Source organism: Bufo gargarizans, chromosome 4, assembly GCF_014858855.1.
Source record: "Bufo gargarizans isolate SCDJY-AF-19 chromosome 4, ASM1485885v1, whole genome shotgun sequence".
Taxonomy (NCBI): domain Eukaryota; kingdom Metazoa; phylum Chordata; class Amphibia; order Anura; family Bufonidae; genus Bufo; species Bufo gargarizans.
This window is the reverse complement of record NC_058083.1, coordinates 58,984,571-59,010,490: the sequence shown is the minus strand read 5'-3', so window position 1 is coordinate 59,010,490 and position 25,920 is coordinate 58,984,571. Positions and strand designations below refer to the sequence as shown.

At 47.9% G+C, this 25,920-nt stretch overlaps 1 protein-coding gene across 6 annotated transcripts in view; it reads right to left on the bottom strand.

Annotated features, from left to right (window-relative positions):
• The window catches only part of DNMT3A (DNA methyltransferase 3 alpha), a 122,879-nt gene that overhangs the window by 45,088 nt on the left and 51,871 nt on the right, over nt 1-25,920 (bottom strand). For 4 of the 6 annotated variants that reach the window (XM_044288865.1, XM_044288868.1, XM_044288867.1 and 1 more), the window contains exons 4-6: nt 20,095-20,419; nt 18,247-18,293; nt 17,669-17,815 (exon numbers count right to left, since the gene is read on the bottom strand). In XM_044288865.1, coding sequence (XP_044144800.1) covers nt 17,669-17,815; nt 18,247-18,293; nt 20,095-20,419 — 519 coding nt within the window. Of the gene's footprint in view, nt 1-7,642; nt 7,951-17,668; nt 17,816-18,246; nt 18,294-20,094; nt 20,420-25,920 lie in introns of those variants that run through there. The other 2 variants (XM_044288869.1, XM_044288870.1) reach the window with 2 other exon arrangements.

The following is a 25,920-nucleotide window of genomic DNA, read 5'->3' as shown; positions in this document are numbered from 1 at the left end:
AACCGCCGAGAGCAACGTCTCCCAACCAGGGGCAATTTGGTGATGGACAATGCTTTTTCCAACATGATGTCACGGGAAAAGTGATCATTAAGTGCCTCAGTGAATTTGGGTCCATGGCCAGAAAACTCCCTAAATCTCCTTCCCATTGAGAACCTCTGGTCAATCCTCAAAAAGCAGAAGGACAAACAAAAGCACAGAAATTGTGATAAACCCAAAGCAAAGAATGGGTTGTCATCAGTCAGGGTTTGTCCCAGCAGCTGAAGAAAAAGAAGGCTCAACCCCAGAAATATTAAGACTTTCCATAAATTTCATGGATTTGTCAAGAAAACTTTAAAAACTTATGAAAACATAGATACATCTGACTGTAAGATCCAGAAACACTGAAGCAGTGTCAGTCTCAAAACCTTTGGCCAGGATTGTAGACCTTCTCATGTTGCTCCAGATGGATGGTGTGATTCCCAGTTTAGGTGATTCATAAACAGCAGTTTCTCCTGTTCACCAGGAATGGGGCGATACTTCCCATGCCCAGGACTACTTCTGGCATCCTACACAATCCAACCACTCCATCCGGGCACACTCAGGACTCTACAGCACAGTACTACGGCCTACTGTGATACAACGCTACATAAACACTTTCCATACCAGTAACATAAGCACCGAGGTTCATACAGTGACCCACACAATGAAACAGTGAACAATAACCCCCATTATCTCCATGTTATCTGCTTCCTGACATAAGCCACAAGCGGACAATAATTTACAATGTAACAACCCCAACGAAGAACCAGAGCAGAGTATCAGAGAAAATCTACACAGTGATGACCACATCCTCTACTCATCCATACAGAGCAGTATTATAGTAGTTATATTCTTGTACATAGGAGCAGTATTATAGTAGTTATATTCTTGTACATAGGAGCAGTATTATAGTAGTTATATTCTTGTACATAGGAGCAGTATTATAGTAGTTATATTCTTGTACATAGGAGCAGTATTATAGTAGTTATATTCTTGTACATAGGAGCAGTATTATAGTAGTTATATTCTTGTACATAGGAGGCAGTATTATAGTAGTTATATTCTTGTATATAGGAGCAGTATTATAGTAGTTATATTCTTGTACATAGGAGGCAGTATTATAGTAGTTATATTCTTGTACATAGGAGGCGGTATTATAGTAGTTATATTCTTGTACACAGGAGCAGTATTATAGTAGTTATATTCTTGTACATAGGAGCAGTATTATAGTAGTTATATTCTTGTACATAGGAGCAGTATTATAGTAGTTATATTCTTGTACATAGGAGCAGTATTATAGTAGTTATATTCTTGTACATAGGGGGCAGTATTATAGTAGTTATATTCTTGTACATAGGAGGCGGTATTATAGTAGTTATATTCTTGTACACAGGAGCAGTATTATAGTAGTTATATTCTTGTACATAGGAGCAGTATTATAGCAGTTATATTCTTGTACATAGGAGCAGTATTATAGTAGTAATATTCTTGTACATAGGAGCAGTATTATAGTAGTTATATTCTTGTACATAGGAGGCAGTATTATAGTAGTTATATTCTTGTACATAGGAGCAGTATTATAGCAGTTATATTCTTGTACATAGAAGCAGTATTATAGCAGTTATATTCCTGTACATATGAGGCAGTATTATAGTAGTTATATTCTTGTACATAGGAGCAGTATTAAAGTAGTTATATTTTTTATGTTTTTGAATTTTAATTTTTTTATTTATAAAAACATTATTTTTTTTTACTTTTCTCTCTTTAGGGAATTATAACAAGCAATTATTGGATTGCTTTTCTCATAGACTCCAAAGCACTAGCATTGGAGTCTATAAGCATTTTACAATTTCTTTGGAGCCCTGCAGAGGGAAGCCGGAGCACACCCGGAAGCACGTGCTTCAAGGTTTTCAGCATTCAGATGCCGTGGTCAAGATTGACCATGGCAACTGAAGTGTTAAATGTCCGCGATCAGCATTACCACCAGTTGGGTACATTAGCCGCGGTTGCCTGCTGTATGAAACAGCAGGCACTTCGTGGCTATTGCGCCCGCTCTGCTTAGGGACGGGCGCCATCTTTAAACTTCCGACCGCCATACGGTTAATTACGTCGGGTTTAAAAATGTTGTAGTTTCCGAGATACACAGGTTAAAAAATCTGTATGTTTGCAAGCTGTCACTTTCTGTTGTCTTTGAATCCCATCATTTGACAGCTCATGTGTAACTCTTATCTCTGATCTCCTGACCACTTGAACACTCATTATAGCTCAATCCTGTTTCTGAGGTGAGGGGATCAGAGATAAGAGCTACACCAGCCGTCAAGAAAGTGACAGCATGCAAACGGAATGATTTTTAACCCCTGTATCTCAGAAACGGCTGAACAATTGAAAAAATATGCCCAAAATAAGTAAAATTCAATCACAAAAAAATTTGCCCCAAAGGCGTCCACAGTCTTTAATAAAAAGCAGAGAATAATTTCCAGTCTGTAACAAATTCTGAAGTAGTAGAGAAAACGGGGGCTGCCTTCTGCTGGTCGCCGTCATAGTGTACGTTCTAATGATAGGGCCTATCCGAAGGTGGGGGCTTCGACTTTCTGGTCTTCCCTGCAAAGCCTAAGCTCCATAACTTTTCCCAAATATTTCAAGTCCAATGCAATTAAAGAAGGAGGCAATGAAGGTCTTCAGAAAAGACGTACCTCTCGGGCCAGCTGACAGTATTCCTTTAAGGACTGCTATAGGGGCACATTGAATTTGGGTGAAAGAGGCCTAAAAGGGAGAATATGCAAAACTATGGAGGCTACGGTCACAGGCATCAGCAAATCACTAAGGAAGAATCTGAGTCACAATCCCCATAAAGCATCCCCCGCCAACCCTGCTTCTGGAAAAGGGGGGGAGGGGTTCACAAACTTGTTCAAGGTCAATAGAGGCAGCCACTGAGATGCTAAGCTGCTCACAATCGGCCCCCTTAACCTCTGCAGCAGCCCCTTCATTCCCAAAGATGAACCCATTGTTCTGCTAAGTTCTCGGGGGCCCCCAGTGACAGAAAGTTTACTGCCCTCGGGGGTCAATGAGGTCACGTCGTTATGCAGACAATAAGGGCATAAAGCAGAGCTGGCATGTGTATTATACCCGCTGCTCCGCGCGGACACAAAGAGAGAAGGACTCTCAGCAGAATCGAAGTTTCCACTCAATATATTAGCGAGGTGTAATGGGGGACGCCACCTCTGCGATTGACAGGACGCCAGCCACAGTCATCACTTCTTGCGGCAAAATAAAAATGTATTCTACAAGATATTTCTATGGGACGAGGTCACATACATCAGGGGGTCTCACACAGCTTTTCTATTGCCCTGAATGGGAATTCTGCATAGATATACAGAAATTCGGAAATGGAAGATACACCAGTGTTTTTCAGGATTGCAGGAAAGGTAACACGGCTGTAAAACGGAGGAAGACCTGGTAAGGGGAAAGGACAAGTCATAGACTGCTATTTACTTGGGACTGTAATAGGCGAAGGTGTTCTTGTGACTGTAACCGTCCAGTGAGAATTGTCACCAGGACTGGACGTCTCCACGACATCACACGCTGTAAAGTACAATGGACGTCTCCATGACAACACACACGGTAAAGTACAATGGACGTCTCCATGACATCACACACGGTAAAGTACAATGGACGTCTCCATGACATCACACACGGTAAAATACAATGGACGTCTCCATGACATCACACACGGTAAAGTACAATGGACGTCTCCATGACATCACACACGGTAAACTTCTGTAAGGATGTTGTCAGGGTGAAGGAGCCAACATCACAACAGTCCCGACACAGTGAAAGTCACAGCTGGTTCCGACAACAGCCGGGACATCAGCTTGCTAGACAGAGGGAGTCACACAACCATCACTCATAGTCCCATGTGGCCTTACACTCACAACTGGACTGTTACAGTCACATTCACACCTTCAGTTCTTACAGTCATGTTCACACCTGTAGCTTTTACAGTACCATACCCTTCTACACTCAAACCCAGGCTGTTAGAGTCACGTAGAGACTTAGTCTGTCACACCCACACATCTGTCTGTACTTCTACAGTCACATTCACACTTGTTGTTGTAAACGGCAGACAGTTGACACTCACAGATGGATGGTTAGGTACATTCATACCTGTAGATTTTACAGTACCATACCGTTCTAGACTGCTACACTCTCACACCTGGACTGAGAGAGTCACGTATAGACTTAGTCTGTCACACCCTCACATCTGAACTTCTCCAGTCGCATTCACACCAGTAGCTTTTACTTTATCATACAGTTCTAGACTGTTACACTCTCAAATCTAGAATGTTGCCGTTACACACAGTCCTAGTTTGTTACACCCGCACACCTAGACTGCTGCAGATATATTCACACCTGTTACAGCCCTAGTTTGTTACCCTTTCACATCCGGACTGCTATAGCCAGTTTTACACCTGTAGCTGTTACAATGACATACTGTTAAACATTCACAATTGGACACTTACAGTCGCATTCACACCTGTAGCTTTTACAGTATCGCACAGTTCTAGACTGCAACATTCTTACACCTGGACTGTTACAGTTCTATTCACACCTGTAGCTTTTACAGTATCGCACAGTTCTAGGCTGTGACATTCTTACACCTGGACTGTTACAGTCGCATTCACACCTGTAGCTTTTACAGTAGTATACAGTTCTTGACTGTGACATTCTTACACCTGGACTGTTACAGTTCTATTCACACCTGTAGCTTTTACAGTATCACACAGTTCTAGGCTGTGACATTCTTACACCTGGACTGTTACAGTCACATTCACACCTGAAGCTTTTACAGTATCGCACAGTTCTAGGCTGTGACATTCTTACACCTGGACTGTTACAGTTCTATTCACACCTGTAGCTTTTACAGTATCACACAGTTCTAGACTGTGACATTCTTACACCTGGACTGTTACAGTTGCATTCACACCTGTAGCTTTTACAGTAGTATACAGTTCTTGACTGTGACATTCTTACACCTGGACTGTTACAGTTCTATTCACACCTGTAGCTTTTACAGTATCACACAGTTCTAGGCTGTGACATTCTTACACCTGGACTGTTACAGTTGCATTCACACCTGTAGCTTTTACAGTAGTATACAGTTCTTGACTGTGACATTCTTACACCTGGACTGTTACAGTTCTATTCACACCTGTAGCTTTTACAGTATCACACAGTTCTAGGCTGTGACATTCTTACACCTGGACTGTTACAGTCGCATTCACACCTGAAGCTTTTACAGTAGTATACAGTTCTTGACTGTGACATTCTTACACCTGGACTGTTACAGTTCTATTCACACCTGTAGCTTTTACAGTATCACACAGTTCTAGGCTGTGACATTCTTACACCTGGACTGTTACAGTCGCATTCACACCTGAAGCTTTTACAGTATCACACAGTTCTAGACTGTGACATTCTTACACCTGGACTGTTACAGTCGTATTCATACCTGTAGCTTTTACAGTAGTATACAGTTCTTGACTGACATTCTTACACCTGGACTGTTACAGTCGCATTCACACCTGTAGCTTTTACAGTATCACACAGTTCTAGGCTGTGACATTCTTACACCTGGACTGTTACAGTCGCATTCACACCTGTAGCTTTTACAGTAGTATACAGTTCTAGACTGCGACATTCTTACACCTGGACTGTTACAGTCCTAATCACACCTGTAGCTTTTACAGTATCACAGTTCTAGACTGTGACATTCTTACACCTGGACTGTTACAGTCGCATTCACACATGTAACTTTTACAGTATCACGCAGTTCTAGACTGACATTCTTACACCTGGACTGTTACAGTCGCATTCACACCTGTAGCTTTTACAGTAGTATACAGTTCTAGACTGTGACATTCTTACACCTGGACTGTTACAGTCGCATTCATACCTGTAGCTTTTACAGTATCACACAGTTCTAGACTGTGACATTTTACACCTGGACTGTTACAGTCGTATTCACACCTGTAGCTTTTACAGTAGTATACAGTTCTTGACTGTGACATTCTTACACCTGGACTGTTACAGTCGCATTCACACATGTAACTTTTACAGTATCACGCAGTTCTAGACTGTGACATTCTTACACCTGGACTGTTAGTCGCATTCACACCTGTAGCTTTTACAGTAGTATACAGTTCTAGACTGCGACATTCTTACACCTGGACTGTTACAGTCCTCATCACACCTGTAGCTTTTACAGTATCACAGTTCTAGACTGTGACATTCTTACACCTGGACTGTTACAGTCGCATTCACACATGTAACTTTTACAGTATCACACAGTTCTAGACTGTGACATTCTTACACCTGGACTGTTAGTCGCATTCACACCTGTAGCTTTTACAGTAGTATACAGTTCTAGACTGTGACATTCTTACACCTGGACTGTTACAGTCGCATTCATACCTGTAGCTTTTACAGTATCACACAGTTCTAGACTGACATTCTTACACCTGAACTGTTAGTCGTATTCACACCTGTAGCTTTTAAAAGTAGTATACAGTTCTAGACTGTGACATTCTTACACCTGGACTGTTACAGTTCTATTCACACCTGTAGCTTTTACAGTATCACACAGTTCTAGGCTGTGACATTCTTACACCTGGACTGTTACAGTCGCATTCACACCTTTAGCTTTTACAGTATCACACAGTTCTAGGCTGTGACATTCTTACACCTGGACTGTTACAGTCACATTCACACATGTAGCTTTTACAGTATCACACAGTTCTAGACTGCGACACTCTCACATCTGGACTCTTACAGTCACATTCACACCTGTAGCTCCTCTAATAAGATTTACAACTGGACTTCCACGTGGTCATAGTCACACCTGGACCGTCTGGATTGTTACAGTCACATCCACACATACGGTGCGAATCTATCCGGCTGAATCTTGGTGAAATGCTACTTATTACATCAACAGTCAGATTTTTCAGGGAGCAGGTTTGGGTAAAGTCAGTCCCCTCTTCTTCATTATCAAGCCCACACGTCTACTCCAGCGGAGTCTGGAGAACACCCGGCGACTCCTCCGTTCCTGCACAATATTTGCTGCTGTTTACAAACAGACAATGTGACGCTGCGGAGGGGGATCCCGGCGCTATACATACGTGCGGCCATAAACAGGGGATCCCGGCGCTGTCTATACATGCAGCCATATACAGGGGATCCCGGCACTGTCTATACATGCAGCCATATACAGGGGATCCCGGTACGCTGTAATCACACACGGCTGACAACACCGGAGCACCATCCACAACACGCGCCCATAAATAAACAAGAGAAGCCGGTAGAAAGCCTGCCAGCGCCGCGGGGCCCGATGCAGCACCACTGTCACACGGAATCCCCTTTCCTGGCACAGACCCGAGAGACGGAGCCCACAGCAGCTTATCCTGGAGGAGGGCACAAGCTCCATCCGTCTGCCTGGATCCCAGGGAAAAGATCTTACTCAGCAATGTGTGTCCTCATTGGCTCCGGTGTCCCTGCCGCTGTCTCACACTCTCCTCACTTCCCCTCTACATCCCAGCCAAAATCCCAGGAAAAAGGTTAAGGGACATACCCATAAACCCCGGTGCTGCACGGCACTGAGGATGCAGTCAGGTGTTCTTTCCTCACGCCCCCCAACGGCCCCCCACTCCTCCTCCTACCCCCCACCCTCTTTCTGATATTGCAGTTTGATTGGAAGGAGGGGGGCTGGTTAGGTTGGGGGCCAAAGGGGGGAAAGAAATGAGAATTTTCTTTGTCTAAAACAGAACCTCACGTGTTCCTGGTGGCGTTTTGTGGTTGGCTGAGGAGGGGCAGAGGAGAGCAAGCGATAGAGGAGGGGGAGCACACACTGGAACTGAGCCAGCACCGAGCGAGAGAGGGGGGGGGGGGGGAGCCAGCACCGAGCAAGAGGGGGGGGAGCCTGGAACGGAGCCAGCACTGAGCGAGCGAGAGAGGAGGGGGGAAAGGGCCAGCACAGAGCGAGAGAGGAGGGGGGAGCCAGGACCGAGCCAGAGAGGAGGGGGGGAGTCAGCACCGAGCCAGAGAGGAGGGGGGGGAGCCAGCACCGAGCAAGAGAGGAGGGGGGAGCCAGCACCGAGCGAGAGAGGGGGGGGGGGAGCCTGGAACAGAGCCAGCACCGAGCGAGCGAGAGAGAGGAGGGGGGGGGGGGGGCAGCCAGGACCGAGCCAGAGAGGGGGGGGGGGGGGAGCCAGCACAGAGCCAGAGAGGAGGGGGGAGCCAGCACCGAGCCAGAGAGGAGGGGGGAGCCAGCACCGAGCCAGAGAGGAGGGGGGGAGCCAGCACCGAGCCAGAGAGGAGGGGGGGAGCCAGCACCGAGCCAGAGAGGAGGGGGGGAGCCAGCACCGAGCCAGAGAGGAGGGGGGGGAGCCAGCACCGAGCCAGAGAGGAGGGGGGGGGGAGCTGGAACTGAGCCAGCACCGAGCTAGCGAGAGAGTAAGGGGGGGGGAGCACTGAGCAAGAGAGAAGGGGGAACTGAGCAAACCCACAATCTGCCGGGAAAGACACACAGACAGACAAGCTGAGGTATCCCCTCACGTACAAAGGAGAACCCCCAACTATACAAGTGCACTACTAACCTACACAGGGGTACCCCTAAATATACAGGGGTTCTCACCTACACAGGAGAACCCCCAACTATACAAGTGCACTACTAATCTACACAGGGGCACCCCAACTATACAAGGGTATTTTCATTCATTGACAACAAGTGGAGATCTTGAAAACTGGAAGGGATGGAAACAAAGTCTATTATAAAGTTCTAAAACCTCTACTTTATACTGAGATTTAAAACAAAAAGGAGAAAACCACCTTAAAGGGGAAGTGCACCTAAAATGCTTCTGACATGCTAAGTGGGCAAGTCCTCCCTTCAACCATTCCCAAATAAGAAGGAGCTCTACAGAAGGAGGGGTCGGCCAAGCATCCCAGGGGTCAGCCCAAACCCAACCAGTTATGATCATCGGCCGCCAGCTCTTTAGATTGACTTCCCCTTTAAACTGCACAAACAACAGTGTCCAATCAGAATAAGGTTGACGGACAGCGAAACCATGAAGTGTCCGGGGCCAAGCGGCTGATAACAGGGAAGCACGGTCTGCGTTCAGCCTGCACAGACTGTATAGGTACTGTCCCTTTAAGTTTTTCTTTTAGGGCACATTCACACCGTAGAATCACAAGGTGATAAATATCCGACGTGCATTTTTGCTGTGGAACTTGTGGCCGAAGCTCGTCATTTTTTATTTCAGCCGCAGAATCAGCCCCTGATCAAATGCGGCAAATCTGAGCGGGAGCCGCGGTAAGCATTGACAACTCGATTCTCGCGCTCAGGTTAACACCATTGGCGCGGTTTCCCATGCAAAAAACGGAAAGCAGTTTTTGATGTGGATTAAAGCGCAGAAAACGTGCCCAAATCTGCACCACAAGAACATGCCAATGTGTACATCGCTGCAGAACAGGCTGGCAAGAGAAGGTGGGCAAGAGAAGGTCACTCAAAGCTGCAGAAGGGAGCAGCGACCTCCGATCCTGTGGAACCACAAGTCCCAAGCATATCAAGCTGAACAGGAACAGATCATTACAGCTGTGCGAGCACAGACCAAAGTGGGTGCAGCCGCCATTCCATCCCCCTCCCAGGAGAACACATCTCTCCTCCTCCGGGGGGAGCCGTATGTCCACACAGTCAGCGCAGGGTTAAAGCCGGCACTGAGAGGAGGGGGAAAAAACGTGTTTCATTTGTGCTCCTTGTCTCTGCGTGTTTTCCCTCCACGTTCTCCTTCCTTCACCAATCACAGGCTGTTGCCAGGCAGAACGTGACGTGCGGGGAGGAAGCCGGCAAGGGGACACTGCGCAGGATTATCACATCATAGTCGTATAGTAGTCAATATAATGGACAACATGCCATAATAATGTCCTGTATATCACCAGCACACACTCTGCATGCTACATAACGTTTAGGAGGTGCTGTCAGTGCCCCCCGCCATCACAAGCTCTAAAAGGCTTATATAGCACCAGCACACACACTCTGCATGCTACATAACATGCAGGAGGTGCTGTCAGTGTGCCCCACCATTACGAGCCCTTAATGTGTTATATAGCACCGACACACACACTTTGCATGCTACATATCGTGCAAGAGGTGCTGTCAGTGTCCCTGCCATCACGAGCCCTTAATGTCTTATATAGCACCGTCACACACACATAACATGCAGGAGGTGCTGTCAGTGTACCCCACCATTACGAGCCCTTAATGTCTTATATAGCACCGACACACACACTTTGCATGCTACATATCGTGCAGGTGGTGTCGTCAGTGCCCCCGCCATCACGAGCCCTTAATGTCTTATATAGCACCGACACACACACTTTGCATGCTACATATCGTGCAAGAGGTGCTGTCAGTGTCCCCACCATCACGAGCCCTTAATGTCTTATATAGCACCGTCACACACACATAACATGCAGGAGGTGCTGTCAGTGTCTTATATAGCACCGGCACACATTCTCTGCATGCTACATAACATGCAGGAGGTGCTGTCAGTGCCCCCCGCCATCACGGGCTCTTAATGTCTTTTATAGCACCGGCAATTTTATAGCACCGGCATACACACTCTGCATGCTACATAACATGCAGGAGGTGCTGTCAGTGCCCCCTGCCATCACGAGCCCTTAATGTCTTATATAGCACCGGCACACACACTCTGCATGCTACATAACATGCAGGAGGTGCTGTCAGTGCCCCCCGCCATCACGGGCTCTTAATGTCTTTTATAGCACCGGCAATTTTATAGCACCGGCATACACACTCTGCATGCTACATAACATGCAGGAGGTGCTGTCAGTGCCCCCTGCCATCACGAGCCCTTAATGTCTTATATAGCACCGGCACACACACTCTGCATGCTACATAACATGCAGGAGGTGCTGTCAGTGCCCCCTGCCATCACGAGCCCTTAATGTCTTATATAGCACCGGCACACACACTCTGCATGCTACATAAGGTGCAGTAGGTGCTGCCAGTGTCCCCCGCCATCATGAGCGCTTAATGCCTTATATAGCACCAGAACACACACTCTGCATGCTACATAAGGTCCTGTCAGTGTCCCCCGCCATCATGAGCCCTTAATGTCTTATATATCATCGGCACACACACTCTGCATGCTACGTAATGTGCAGGAGGTGCTGTCAGTGTACCCCGCCATCATGAGCGCTTAATGCCTTATATAGCACCAGACACACACTCTGCATGCTACATAAGGTCCTGTCAGTGTCCCCCGCCATCATGAGCCCTTAATGTCTTATATATCATCGGCACACACACTCTGCATGCTACGTAATGTGCAGGAGGTGCTGTCAGTGTACCCCGCCATCATGAGCGCTTAATGCCTTATATAGCACCAGACACACACTCTGCATGCTACATAAGGTCCTGTCAGTGTCCCCCGCCATCACGAGCCCTTAATGTCTTATATAGCACCGGCACACACACTCTGCATGCTACATAAGGTGCAGTAGGTGCTGTCAGTGTCCCCCGCCATCATGAGCGCTTAATGCCTTATTTAGCACCAGAACACACACTCTGCATGCTACATAAGGTGCTGTCAGTGTCCCCCGCCATCATGAGCACTTAATGTCTTATATATCACCAGCACACACACTCTGCATGCTACATAAGGTGGAGGAGGTGCTGTCAGTGTGCCCCGCCATCTTGAGAGCTTAATGCCTTATATAGCACCAGTACACACACTCTGCATGCTACATGATGTGCAGGAGGTGCTGTCAGTGTGCCCCGCCATCATGAGAGCTTAATGCCTTATATAGCACCAGTACACACACTCTGCATGCTACATGATGTGCAGGAGGTGCTGTCAGTGTGCCCCGCCATCTTGAGAGCTTAATGCCTTATATAGCACCAGTACACACACTCTGCATGCTATATGATGTGCAGGAGGTGCCGTCAGTGTGCCCCGCCATCATGAGGGCTTAATGTCTTATATATCACCAGCACACACACTCTGCATGCTACATGATGTGCAGGAGGTGCTGTCAGTGTCCCCCGCCATCATGAGTCCTTACTAACTTCTCTAAGGTGACCCCATCTTTCCATCTTGATGCTGCTTACAGAACATGTGGCGAGGGCGAGGCGGTGTACTGTACTGCGCAGAGAACATCCTATTGGTAGGTACATGCACATGATAGGGACACTTGCATTATGCCAGGTTTGCACTCGGGGTGATGGATTATTATCTAATTGAACTCATCTAAATCCATTATTAATATAGCAACTATAACCCCCATTAGGGGGACAGACATGGCGCCATATAGTGACCAATCTGCATAAACAACGCTGCCCTCCTCTATGACTGAACATAAAAGGTGGCGTGCACCATCACGCGCTGTATTACAGAGGTGTAAGGAAGCATTGCTTCTAGGGCAGACTGAACGTTCAGGGCACTCGGAGCACCTCTGCCCCTGCACGGGCCCTGCTCACAGCTCTTACCTGTACATGAGGCCTCATGCTGATCTTCCATCTAGTCTCCAGTCACATCCAGAGCTGCATTTACAGTTAGGATAGCAAAAGGCTGCGTGAACGCAGCTCTGGAGGTGACCACGCGCCTTAGATTCCTCCCCACCACTCTATACACCCCCACCGTCTGACCCCAACCCTGGAGCTGCTGCAGTTGAATCGTGAATTATGAAGATATAATAGGACTTATAGATGTCATCAGCCTATGGGGAGATACTGTACGCTCTTCCTCGTCCCCCTCACAAAGCCAAGAATCTGTGGTAGCGCTCTGATCATACAGGTGAGGGCCTCGAGTGCTATACCGAAGAAGAGGGGGGGGGGGCAGCCCTGAAGAGTTCCCCCTCAGGGACAGACCTCCATTAGCTCTAATCCAAGCCCCCAGTTATACATATAATAGATGGAACCAGGACACAGAACTAGGGCCGAATCCCATCCTGTCCATGAGGAGCTACAGAGAGCGGTGAGGAGCTACAGAGAGCGGTGAGGAGGTGCAGAGGCCGGTGAGGAGGTGCAGAGGCCGGTGAGGAGGTGCAGAGGCCGGTGAGGAGCTACAGAGCCCGGTGAGGAGCTACAGAGCCCGGTGAGGAGCTACAGAGCCCGGTGAGGAGGTGCAGAGGCCGGTGAGGAGCTACAGAGAGCGGTGAGGAGCTACAGAGAGCGGTGAGGAGGTGCAGAGGCCGGTGAGGAGGTGCAGAGGCCGGTGAGGAGGTGCAGAGGCCGGTGAGGAGGTGCAGAGGCCGGTGAGGAGGTGCAGAGGCCGGTGAGGGGCTACAGAGCCCGGTGAGGAGGTGCAGAGCCCGGTGAGGAGGTGCAGAGCCCGGTGAGGAGGTGCAGAGGCCGGTGAGGAGGTGCAGAGCCCGGTGAGGAGCTACAGAGAGCGGTGAAGAGCTACAGAGAGCGGTGAGGAGCTACAGAGAGCGGTGAGGAGCTACAGAGAGCGGTGAGGAGCTACAGAGAGCGGTGAGGAGCTACAGAGAGCGGTGAGGAGCTACAGAGGCCGGTGAGGAGCTACAGAGGCCGGTGAGGAGCTACAGAGAGCGGTGAGGAGCTACAGAGAGCGGTGAGGAGCTACAGAGAGCGGTGAGGAGCTACAGAGAGCGGTGAGGAGCTACAGAGAGCGGTGAGGAGCTACAGAGAGCGGTGAGGAGCTACAGAGAGCGGTGAGGAGCTACAGAGAGCGGTGAGGAGCTGCAGAGAGCGGTGAGGAGGTGCAGAGAGCGGTGAGGAGGTGCAGAGAGCGGTGAGGAGGTGCAGAGCCCGGTGAGGAGCTGCAGAGAGCGGTGAGGAGCTGCAGAGAGCGGTGAGGAGCTGCAGAGAGCGGTGAGGAGCTGCAGAGAGCGGTGAGGAGGTGCAGAGAGCGGTGAGGAGGTGCAGAGCCCGGTGAGGAGCTGCAGAGAGCGGTGAGGAGCTGCAGAGAGCGGTGAGGAGCTGCAGAGAGCGGTGAGGAGCTGCAGAGAGCGGTGAGGAGCTGCAGAGAGCGGTGAGGAGCTGCAGAGAGCGGTGAGGAGCTACAGAGAGCGGTGAGGAGCTACAGAGAGCGGTGAGGAGCTACAGAGAGCGGTGAGGAGGTGCAGAGAGCGGTGAGGAGGTGCAGAGAGCGGTGAGGAGGTGCAGAGCCCGGTGAGGAGGTGCAGAGCCCGGTGAAGAGCTACAGAGGCCGGTGAGGAGCTACAGAGAGCGGTGAGGAGCTACAGAGAGCGGTGAGGAGCTGCAGAGAGCGGTGAGGAGGTGCAGAGAGCGGTGAAGAGCTACAGAGGCCGGTGAGGAGCTACAGAGAGCGGTGAGGAGCTACAGAGAGCGGTGAGGAGCTGCAGAGAGCGGTGAGGAGGTGCAGAGAGCAGGGAGGAGGTGCAGAGCCCGGTGAAGAGCTACAGAGGCCGGTGAGGAGCTACAGAGGCCGGTGAGGAGCTACAGAGAGCGGTGAGGAGCTACAGAGAGCGGTGAGGAGCTACAGGGAGCAGTGAGGAGCTACAGAGAGCGGTGAGGAGCTACAGGGAGCAGTGAGGAGCTACAGAGAGAGGTGAGGAGCTGCAAAGGCTGGTGAGGAGCTGCAAAGGCCGGTGAGGAGCTACAGAGCCCGGTGAGGAGCTACAGAGCCCGGTGAGGAGCTACAGAGCCCGGTGAGGAGCTACAGAGCCCGGTGAGGAGCTACAGAGGCCGGTGAGGAGCTACAGAGGCCGGTGAGGAGCTACAGAGGCCGGTAAGGAGCTACACAGGCCGGTAAGGAGTTACACATAGCTCCCATTCATTTCTACAGGGTAATTAGCACATGGGTTTTCCATGGTAGACAGTCCTGGAGACCAGTGGAAGTAATGGTCCCAGCAGTCGTCCGGTCCGTGTCCCGCACATATGGTCCCCATGAAGGTGTGAACACGCCCTTACTATACAGGCAGGCGAGGGTTAAGCGTACCCTCCGCGGCTGCACAGAGCGGGGCCCCTGAGCGCAGGAAACAATTGGAGCAAAATGTTCTATAAAAAGACACCTTGATTCCGGCGGTGTCGCTGCGCAGCGCTGGTTACCATGGAGACGCCAGAGATGTGTCTGTAGCACAAGTCATTGTGCACTGGAGATTCCCGACTGGGCCCCGGCCTCTGAAGGAGACAGCCACAGAGAGCGCCCCGACAGTCACACAGAGACAGCACCTCCGACAGTCACATAGAGACAGCTACAAAGATCGCCCCGACAGTCACACAGAGAGCACCACTGACAGTCACACAGAGACAGCCACAGAGAGAGCCCCTGACAGTCACACAGAGGCAGAGCCCACGTCACAAAGAGACAGACACAAAATGCGCCCCCAACAGTCACACAGAGACAGCCACAGAGAGAGCTTCTGACAGTCACACAGAGGCAGACACAAAATGCGCCCCCAACAGTCACACAGAGACAGCCACAGAAAGCACCCCTGACAGTCACACAGAGACAGCCACAGAGAGTGCCCCCGACAGTCACACAGAGACAGCCACAGAGAGCACCCCTGACAGTCACAGAGTGCAACCCCCGACAGTCACACAGACAGCCACAGAGTACAACCCCTGACAGTCACACAGAGACAGTCAGGTCTGCAAGAGATAGAACTGCTTATAAAAGTGAGAACAGGCTGCAAAAACCATGGCTGCTTAAGAGACACCACACACCGACTACTAAAGAGACAGCACCAACTGCTTGAGACAACAACCTGCAACTGTCTCAACTGCTAAAGAGACTGCACTGATTTCTACACAGAGAACAAACTGCAAAAAAGACAGACCCAACTGCTAAAGAGACTTCATTGACTGCTAAAGAGACAGCCTTAACTACTAAAGAGAACAGAATGCACAAGAGACAGCACTGACTGTTAATGTGAGATCAGGCTGCTAAAGAAACAGCACTGTGCTAAACAGAAAACAGACTGCTACAGAGAGAACAGGCTACAAAAGAGACTGCAATGATTGCTAAAGAGAGAACAAACTATAAGACAGCACTTACTAATAAACAGAAAAGACAGATTTCAAAAGTGAGAGCAGGCTGCAAAAGAGACTGCACTGTCTGATAAAGAGCACTGACTACTGTAGAGACAGCACTGACTGCTAAAGAAAGCACAGACTACTAAAGAGACAGCACTGACTGCTAAGGAAAGCACTGATTGCTAAAGAGATAACATTAAATGCAAAATAAACACCAGTGACTGCTAAGGAGACAGCACAGACTGCTAAAGAGAGCACAGACTACTAAAGAGATGGCACTGACTGCTAAGGAGACAGAACTGACTGCTAAAGAGACAGCACTGACTGCTAAAGAGACAGCACTGACTGCTAAAGAGAGCACTGATTGCCAAAGAGATAACATTAAATGCAAAATAAACACCAGTGACTGCTAAGGAGACAGCACTGACGCTAAAGAAAGCACAGACTACTAAAGAGACAGCACTGACTGCTGAAGAGAGCACAGACTACTAAAGAGACAGCACTGACTGCTAAAGAGAGCACAGACTACTAAAGAGACAGCACTGACTGCTAAAGAGAGCACAGACTACTAAAGAGACAGCACTGACTGCTAAAGAAAGAACTGATTGCTAAAGAGAGAACATTGAATGCAAAATAAACACCAGTGACTGCTAAGGAGACAGCACAGACTGCTAAAGAGACATCACAGACTGCTAAAGAGACAGCACTGACTGCTAAAGAGATGACAAAGAGAACAGAAAGGAGACAGTAGCAAGTGCTAAGGAGAGAACAGAGACAACATTGACTGCAAAAACTGTAATACTGACTGCAAAAGAGAGAACATCAACTGCCAAAGAGACAGCACTGACGGCTAAAGAGACATCACTGACGGCTAAAGACACACCACTAACTGCTAAAAAGAGAGGACCGATCCAAAAGAGCTGGAAGTGACTGCAAAAGAGAGAACATTGACTGCAGAATAGATCTAGCTAATCCCATTAGGAGTCTCAGTCAGCAGGGGGCGCTGTGGGGCCCTGCTGCCACTTCTATAACATTACAGCCCGCGTACAGCACCCACCCTGTCCTGGCACTAATCATCTCCACTGCAGGGGAGATGGGTGACCCCAGCCTTACAGCGGATGCCACCCAGCTTTCCCGGAGCACTGAGGGACACACCCTAGTCCTGCCCTCCATCTACAGCAGCCACATGGACTGGAGGGGACTCCTTGACTTCTATGGGAGAGTGTTGTGGGCGTGCTCTGTGACCTCTGCATTGTGCAGGGAGGGGGAGGAGGCGAGCTGTGACACCAACTATTGTCAATGGTGAATCCTGTGTTTATCTCCCATAGTAATCCTGCCTGTGATGAAGAGGAGAGGACTGCTGAGTGATCGGGGCGAATACCGGTCCCAGCATCACGTGACCTAAACCTCCCAGGAGCCCATACGTTTCAGGCTTTACCCCACTAACCCGGAGCTCCCCACACGGACCATGAAATGGGCGTGGCTCCTGCAAGCCCCGCTCCACAGTTAGAGCTCTGTAGGAGTCACGGGGGCGTTCCCTGGGGGTCCCCTGTGGTGACGCACATACAGGGATAGTGACAGTTGTGCAGTGAAGGGGTGCCTGCAATGTGTCCCTACCTCTTTCTTCCATCGGGCCAGCCACTCATCTCTCTTCCTCTTGCTGACGTAATATGGGTCCCCCGCCTGGAATGGCAGCCTTGGCATAGGCCTCTGACGCAGACCAGACTCCCAGCCCAGCCCTCCACGCAGCCGGCGGCGGTAACCCTGCGCGGAAAAAAAAGACCACCTCAATAATCGGGACCACCGACTGTGCAGCCCCCCCCCCCAATATTAAAGGAAAATTCCCGGGTGAAATCAGATGTCTGTTTGCGCTCCATCCCACACAGCGCCCCCTGCTGTCACAGTCTGATACCCACACAGGAGCAAATAGGTGTCACCATGACAACAGGATGTGTCACGCCCCCCCCCTTATGTTAGTTCCCTTTCCATACACAGGCAACAGCTGTCAGACATCAGCTAAGCTCCGCCCAGAGACATGAATGGACAGTCCCTTGAAATCACCTCTGATTGGCTGACATTAAGGCCGCCTTTTTACATTTGTTACATACTGCCAGTGCCTACAGAGTCGTCTTCAATAAACTTTATTTACAGTGACACGAGAGCGATGGACACTACAGAACTCATCCGGGCCTCACCTCTGATTTGGGGGAGTCCGAGTCGTCATCTTCTTTTTCTTCTTTATCTGAAAGGAAGAGAATAGAGTGCAGATCAGAGGATGACACACTGTGACGACACCCACGCTGCCTGACAACACTATACAAGCCCAATATAGAAGATGATGGATAAGTCAGTGCCCCCCGGGGACCCCACCATTCCTGTCTCAATCACTGACTGTTTTTTTGCTTTTTAGCTCGGCTGCATTGTCTGTTGGAGTCTGAGGTAGTCCGATACATCATCAGTCTCATCAGAGGCCCCTCCACCATGCTTTACACAGCAGCACTGCTCCAGCTCAGCTGCGCTGTATATTAGACTCTGAGGTAGTCTGATACACCTCATGTCTCATCAGAGGTTCAGAGAGCCACTTTGTCCCTCCACCATGCTTTACACAGCCGCTCTGCTCCATCTTAGCATATCTATGATCGGTATCTGCAGCTTAGATACACTGCCTGTTGGAGTCTGAGGTAGGTGATATACCTCCTGCCTCATCAGAGGTTTAGACCCCCAACTCGTCCCTCCACTATGCTTTACACAGCCGCTCTGCTCCATTTTAGCAGATCTATGATCGGTATCTGCAGCTTAGATACACTGCATGTTGGAGTCTGAGGTAGGCGATATACCTCCTGCCTCATCAGAGGTTCAGACCCCCACCTCGTCCCTCCACTATGCTTTACACAGCCGCTCTGCTCCATTTTAGCAGATCTATGATCGGTATCTGCAGCTTAGATACACTGCCTGTTGGAGTCTGAGGTAGGTGATATACCTCCTGCCTCATCAGAGGTTTAGACCCCCAACTCGTCCCTCCACTATGCTTTACACAGCCGCTCTGCTCCATTTTAGCAGATCTATGATCGGTATCTGCAGCTTAGATACACTGCCTGTTGGAGTCTGAGGTAGGTGATATACCTCCTGCCTCATCAGAGGTTTAGACCCCCACCTCGTCCCTCCATTATGCTTTACACAGCCGCTCTGCTCCATTTTAGCAGATCTATGATCGGTATCTGCAGCTTAGATACACTGCCTGTTGGAGTCTGAGGTAGGTGATATACCTCCTGCCTCATCAGAGGTTCAGACCCCCACCTCGTCCCTCCACTATGCTTTACACAGCCGCTCTGCTCCATTTTAGCAGATCTATGATCGGTATCTGCAGCTTAGATACACTGCCTGTTGGAGTCTGAGGTAGGTGATATACCTCCTGCCTCATCAGAGGTTTAGACCCCCAACTCGTCCCTCCACTATGCTTTACACAGCCGCTCTGCTCCATTTTAGCAGATCTATGATCGGTATCTGCAGCTTAGATACACTGCCTGTTGGAGTCTGAGGTAGGTGATATACCTCCTGCCTCATCAGAGGTTTAGACCCCCACCTCGTCCCTCCACTATGCTTTACACAGCCGCTCTGCTCCATTTTAGCAGATCTATGATCGGTATCTGCAGCTTAGATACACTGCCTGTTGGAGTCTGAGGTAGGTGATATACCTCCTGCCTAATCAGAGGTTTAGACCCCCACCTCGTCCCTCCACCATGCTGCTTACCCGTGACATGAATGGGTGGCTGCTTGGAGTTGTTTTTGGATCTGATTCGGACATGGAAAACAGGCCAAAATCAGATCCAAAAAACTCCATGTGACTGGGCTCCTAGACTGCTGCTTTGATCCTCTCCCCCATGCTTTATACTGCACTACAAGCAACTGGGCCTGCAGGTGACTGGTGCAAATAGGTTAAGGGGAGGAGCAATTCTAAGGGGGAGGAGCCTGGATAGCACTGTTTCGATCTCTGCTTCTGTCAGTGACTGGAGACATTCTAGAGCTGGGGGTTTGTTACTCACTTTTCTCGTAGCTGTCTTCCCGGCTCCTCCGCGCTCTCCTCTTACTGGTTGAGTACTGCTCCATGTCCTGGGAGTCGTCACTCAGGGTGCAGCGCCCATTCTCCAGCATGGACTCCGCGTCCATCCCCTCCTCCTCCTCCTCGTGGTTCATGGTCTTGTCTCTAGGGGTGGGCTCGGGGCTGCCCCGCTCTGGTGGGGGCGTCTCGGGCTTCAGCTGGATACGGGGAGCCTCCACCTCTCCATTGGGTACAGGGTCGCTGGTTTTCGGGGACATGTGGCACTTAGGGACTGAGGCAATGTCTTTGGATGCACTGATGCTCTCCACCTGCAGAAAGAGAGAGAGCGGGTGAGCAATGGAGGCAAGGGGGTGACTAACTGGAACGCCCCCTAAAACCAGGACACCCCAGGAGCCTCTCCTTCGGGTGATCACCCAGCTTTCCTAGAGTACAGAACGACACTATGGTCGAGTGAGGGAAATTACCGCCCTGTACTGCAGCGTGTCCGGAGCACCCACCAGCAAAGTGTGGCTCCACTCACATCCAGAGCTGCACTCAGTATTCTGCTGTTACATCATCAGATATACTGTGGTCACATCCAGAGCTGCATCAACTAGTCTACTGTTACATCATTACTTATACTCCGGTCATATCCAGAGCTGCATCAACTAGTCTACTGTTCAATCATCACTTATACTCTGGTCATATCCAGAGCTGCACTCAGTATTCTGCTGTTACATCATCAGATATACTATGGTCACATCCAGAGCTGCATCAACTAGTCTACTGTTACATCATCACATACTCCGGTCACATCCAGAGCAGCATTAACTAGTCTGCTATTACATCATCACCTACGTTAATATCCAGAGCAGCATCAACTAGTCTATCATCTCCTATACTCCAGTCACATCCAGAGCTCCATTAATAGTCTGCTATTACATTGTCCCTAATACTCAGGTCACATCCAAAGTTGCACTCAGTATTCTGCTTACATCATATCTTATGTTCCGGTCACATCCAGAGCTGCACGTAATAATCTGCCATTACACCATACCTTATGTTCTAGTCCCCTCCAGAGCAGCACTCAGACTTCCATTGTTAAAACATATATTATACCCTACTCACATCCAGAGCTGCATTCATCATTGTGTTTCTAAACCGCCTATGATACTCCAGTCTCACTCAGAGCTGCACTAACTATTCTGCTCTTCAGTTTCATCCTATACTCCAGTCACATCCAGAGCTGCATCTTGGTTGGCCTCCTGCTCTCTTCTCTCAGGCTGCAGAACATCACATCTCACGGCTGCCCTCTGCAGGCGACATGCTGTGTGCACGGTGGGGGTTGTAGTGTACACGCGGCAGTAATGTAGTCTGACACTAAGAAAAAATACCTCTACCAGAAAGCAGAATTATAAGCGCAGCTGTGGAGGTAACTAGAGTATTACATATATAATACCTTGTAGTGTCACCCAGCAGATGCACACATGTTAATGAATCCATGTGGAATAAGGTTGCAGCTCAAGATGTGCTTGGAGTATACAATCTAATAACTTATAAGGATGTACACAGACAAGCTGCACAGATAGTATAAAGGCCACTCTAGTCAAGTCCGAAGCTGCAAAGACAGTGTGAGCAAGACAATAATACAGGACAACTCAAAACGGTGACCAATCAAATCATCACCCGACACATTACTGCACATAGGAGCAGTATTATAGTAGTTATATTACTGCACATAGGAGGCAGTATTATAGTAGTTATATTACTGCACATAGGAGGCAGTATTATAGTAGTTATATTCTTGTACATAGGAGCAGTATTATAGTAGTTATATTCTTGTACATAGGAGCAGTATTATAGTAGTTATATTCTTGTACATAGGAGGCAGTATTATAGTAGTTATATTCTTGTATATAGGAGGCAGTATTATAGTAGTTATAGTCTTGTACATAGGAGCAGTATTATAGTAGTTATATTCTTGTACATAGGAGCAGTATTATAGTAGTTATATTCTTGTACATAGGAGCAGTATTATAGTAGTTATATTCTTGTACATAGGAGCAGTATTATAGTAGTTATATTCTTGTACATAGGAGCAGTATTATAGTAGTTATAGTCTTGTACATAGGAGCAGTATTATAGTAGTTATATTCTTGTACATAGGAGCAGTATTATAGTAGTTATAGTCTTGTACATAGGAGCAGTATTATAGTAGTTATATTCTTGTACATAGAAGGCAGTATTATAGCAGTTATATTCTTGTACATAGGAGGCAGTATTATAGTAGTTATACTCTTGTACATAGGAGCAGTATTATAGTAGTTATACTCTTGTACATAGGAGCAGTATTATAGTAGTTATATTCTTGTACATAGGAGGCAGTATTATAGTAGTTATACTCTTGTACATAGGAGCAGTATTATAGTAGTTATATTCTTGTACATAGGATCAGTACTATAGTAGTTATATTCTTGTACATAGGAGCAGTATTATAGTAGTTATATTCTTGTACATAGAAGGCAGTATTATAGCAGTTATATTCTTGTACATAGGAGGCAGTATTATAGTAGTTATACTCTTGTACATAGGAGCAGTATTATAGTAGTTATATTCTTGTATATAGGAGCAGTATTATAGTAGTTATATTCTTGTACATAGGAGCAGTATTATAGTAGTTATATTATTATACATAGGAGGCAGTATTATAGTAGTTATATTCTTGTACATTTAGGGCAGTATTATAGTAGTTATATTCTCGTACATTTAGGGCAGTATTATAGTAGTTATATTCTTGTACATAGAAGGCAGTATTATAGTAGTTATATTCTTATACATAGGAGCAGCATTATAGTAGTTATATTCTTGTAGATAGGAGCAGTATTATAGTAGTTATATTCTTGTATATAGGAGCAGTATTATAGTAGTTATATTCTTGTACATAGGAGCAGTATTATAGTAGCTATATTCTTGTACATACGAGGCAGTATTATAGTAGTTATATTCTTATACATAGGAGCAGTATTATAGTAGTTATATTCTTGTACATAGGAACAGTATTATAGTAGTTATATTCTTGTACATAGGAGCAGTATTATAGTAGTTATATTCTTGTACATAGGAGCAGTATTATAGTAGTTATATTCTTGTATATAGGAGCAGTATTATAGTAGTTATATTCTTGTATATAGGAGCAGTATTATAGTAGTTATATTCTTGTACATAGGAGCAGTATTATAGTAGTTATATTCTTGTACATAGGAGGCAGTATTATAGTAGTTATATTCTTGTACATAGGAGCAGTATTATAGTAGTTATATTATTGTACATCTAGGGCAGTGTGATAGTAGATACTGCTGGTGTAGTACATGTCTAGTAAATTCCCACTTAATTACAAGGTAGTTTTATATGGCGGTACAGGATCGTCTCCTCCCATATATTTATATAGTGTCACTTATTATCACGACACTTTACAATGATCAGGGTATGCTACTCCATCACCTGAGCACAGCACAGTGACGTCGGCTGTTGGGGGCGGTTAACAGATGGAAGGCAATCATTAGGGATGACACCTGTAATATTAAGGTGGAGGAAAGATTTATAGGGTGCGCTATTGAGGATTAGTCTGGAAGGACATTCTGCCCCTATAGAATATGATGTCACCTTCCAGAAAACATCTCGTCTTGTGCTGAACTCCATCTTGGCCTATTGGGTTTATGGATTCCTGTGCCACGGTAAACTTGTCCACCACAATGTAAAGATGGAGTAAGGAGTCTCACTTATGGGAGCGGGCAGAAGACGTGACGGAGCAGATGTCCTGATGGTCAGGTCTGACCCCTCTGACAACCACTCAGGTCTACTCCAAAAAGACAATCTTAAATTAAAGTTATGGAATATTTTAATATGGGGATCGGGAAGTATGAGGAGGCACCAGACGTCCCCCGATCACACACGTGCACTTAGTGCCTATGGGGCAGGCAGACGTCTGATCTTCAGTCTGGACGGGACAATTTGGATTTTTGGCCCAGTCCTGAGAGATGTTTAATTAAAGGGGTCCTCTCGCTTCAGCAAATAGTATTTATCATGTAGATGCAGTTAATACAAGCCACTTACTAATGTATTGTTATTGTCCATATTGCTTCCTTTTCTGGCTGGATTCATTTTTCCATCACACAAACTGCTTGTTTCCATGGTTTTGACCACCTACAATCCAGCAGTGGTGGTCGTGCTTGCATACTAAGGCAAAAACATGTTTATGTGTGCTACTAAGAGAGTGTACAAGCACGACCACCGCTGCTGGATTGCAGGATGGTCATAACCATGGAAACGGTCAGTGTATAATGTGATGGAAAAATGAATCCAGCCAGCAAAGGAAACAATATGGAGAATCACAATACATTAGTAAGTGTCTTGTAGTAACTTTCTCAACATGATAAATGCCATGTTACAATGCTGTAACTACATCAGGAAGCATTGTATCGCAGAAGTGAGAGGACCCCTGCTGAAGTGAGAGGACCCCTGCTGAAGTGAGAGGACCCCTTTAAGGCTTATCTCCCTCTAAACCACAGAATTCTAGGCATCAGTCTAAATTCTATGGCAGGAGTGATTTGCGGTCAGGTGTGTTACTCATCCTTCGCTCTCGGGCTATGCACATTTCTCCCTGTCATTCACATACCTGATCAGTCCTCTCCCCTCGCTGCAGGCTACACTTTGATGTGAAATCTGGAAGGCAGGATTATTACATTAGGCCTGTCAGCACGGGGTAACGTCAGGACAAGTGTTACAGATCCCAGGGTGAAAGACACTGAACCCCCGAGGACTGGGTGGAGATGAGAAACCGGAGGGAACAATACAGCAAAGCAAGATCCCGCCATTTAAAGAAGAACTGTATCCAGAGGAAAGGCGTGGACAGCTTCAGTTCTGGGGGATCCCTGGCCAAAATGACTAGAAGGAGAGGATGAGGAGATCCGGTCACGGCTGTCATGGTCTGGTGGTAGTGGACTGTGACACTTTTGCCGTGCATGCTTGTTGCTGGTGGCAACGTGTTGTTAGCATGATTTTTGCCATTTTTTTCCCAACCCGGCGATGGGGGGGGGGGGAATAGCTTCACGGTGGCGGGGCGTGGCATCACAGAGGTGGTCGTGACCGGTGAGGTCCGGCTTTCTGGGGTGAAGCCAGTGGCCTCCCTAATGTCATTTGGTGTTCCATGTCTGGTCTATTTGGTGTTTGTAGTCCAGCATGACATTTCCCCGTCTGTCTGTGCCTATGGAAGTGGGGTCCATGGTTTCCCGGAGGGGTGAATCACAAGTCAGCAAGTTGTAGTTGTTCCACCCAGTCGTTGTGGCAGGTAAGTGGTGGTTGTTCCAGTTTGTGTCGTTTGCCCTGGGCTCTTACCTGCTGTTATGTGTTTTTGCTTGCTCTCTGCTCCTTCATTGTTGCTAGGCCTGTGGGAGACTCTGGTTCTTCCTTGTCTTTGAGGAACCGGTTGTCTCTTTCTCCTAACTATACCATCAGGGATCACCAGGGAGAATTAGGGTCCAAGGTTCCGGGTATGAGCCCTCCCACCATCAGGGTTGGCTCATACAGTCAGGAGGTCAGGGATTGTATTTAGGGATGCACAGGAGGTGACCTGCTCTCTTACCCTGGCTTCCAGGCCTAGTGGCATGGTCTATATAGACCCACCGTGACAGATCCAACGCAAATAAGGAGGACAACAGTAAGAAGATGGATGGAGGAATCATCAACAAATCACAAAAAGGTCTGAAGACCTAAACAGAAGACAGGAGGAACTCCGACTAACAGCGTCTGTCCTCCTCTCATCACCAGCATC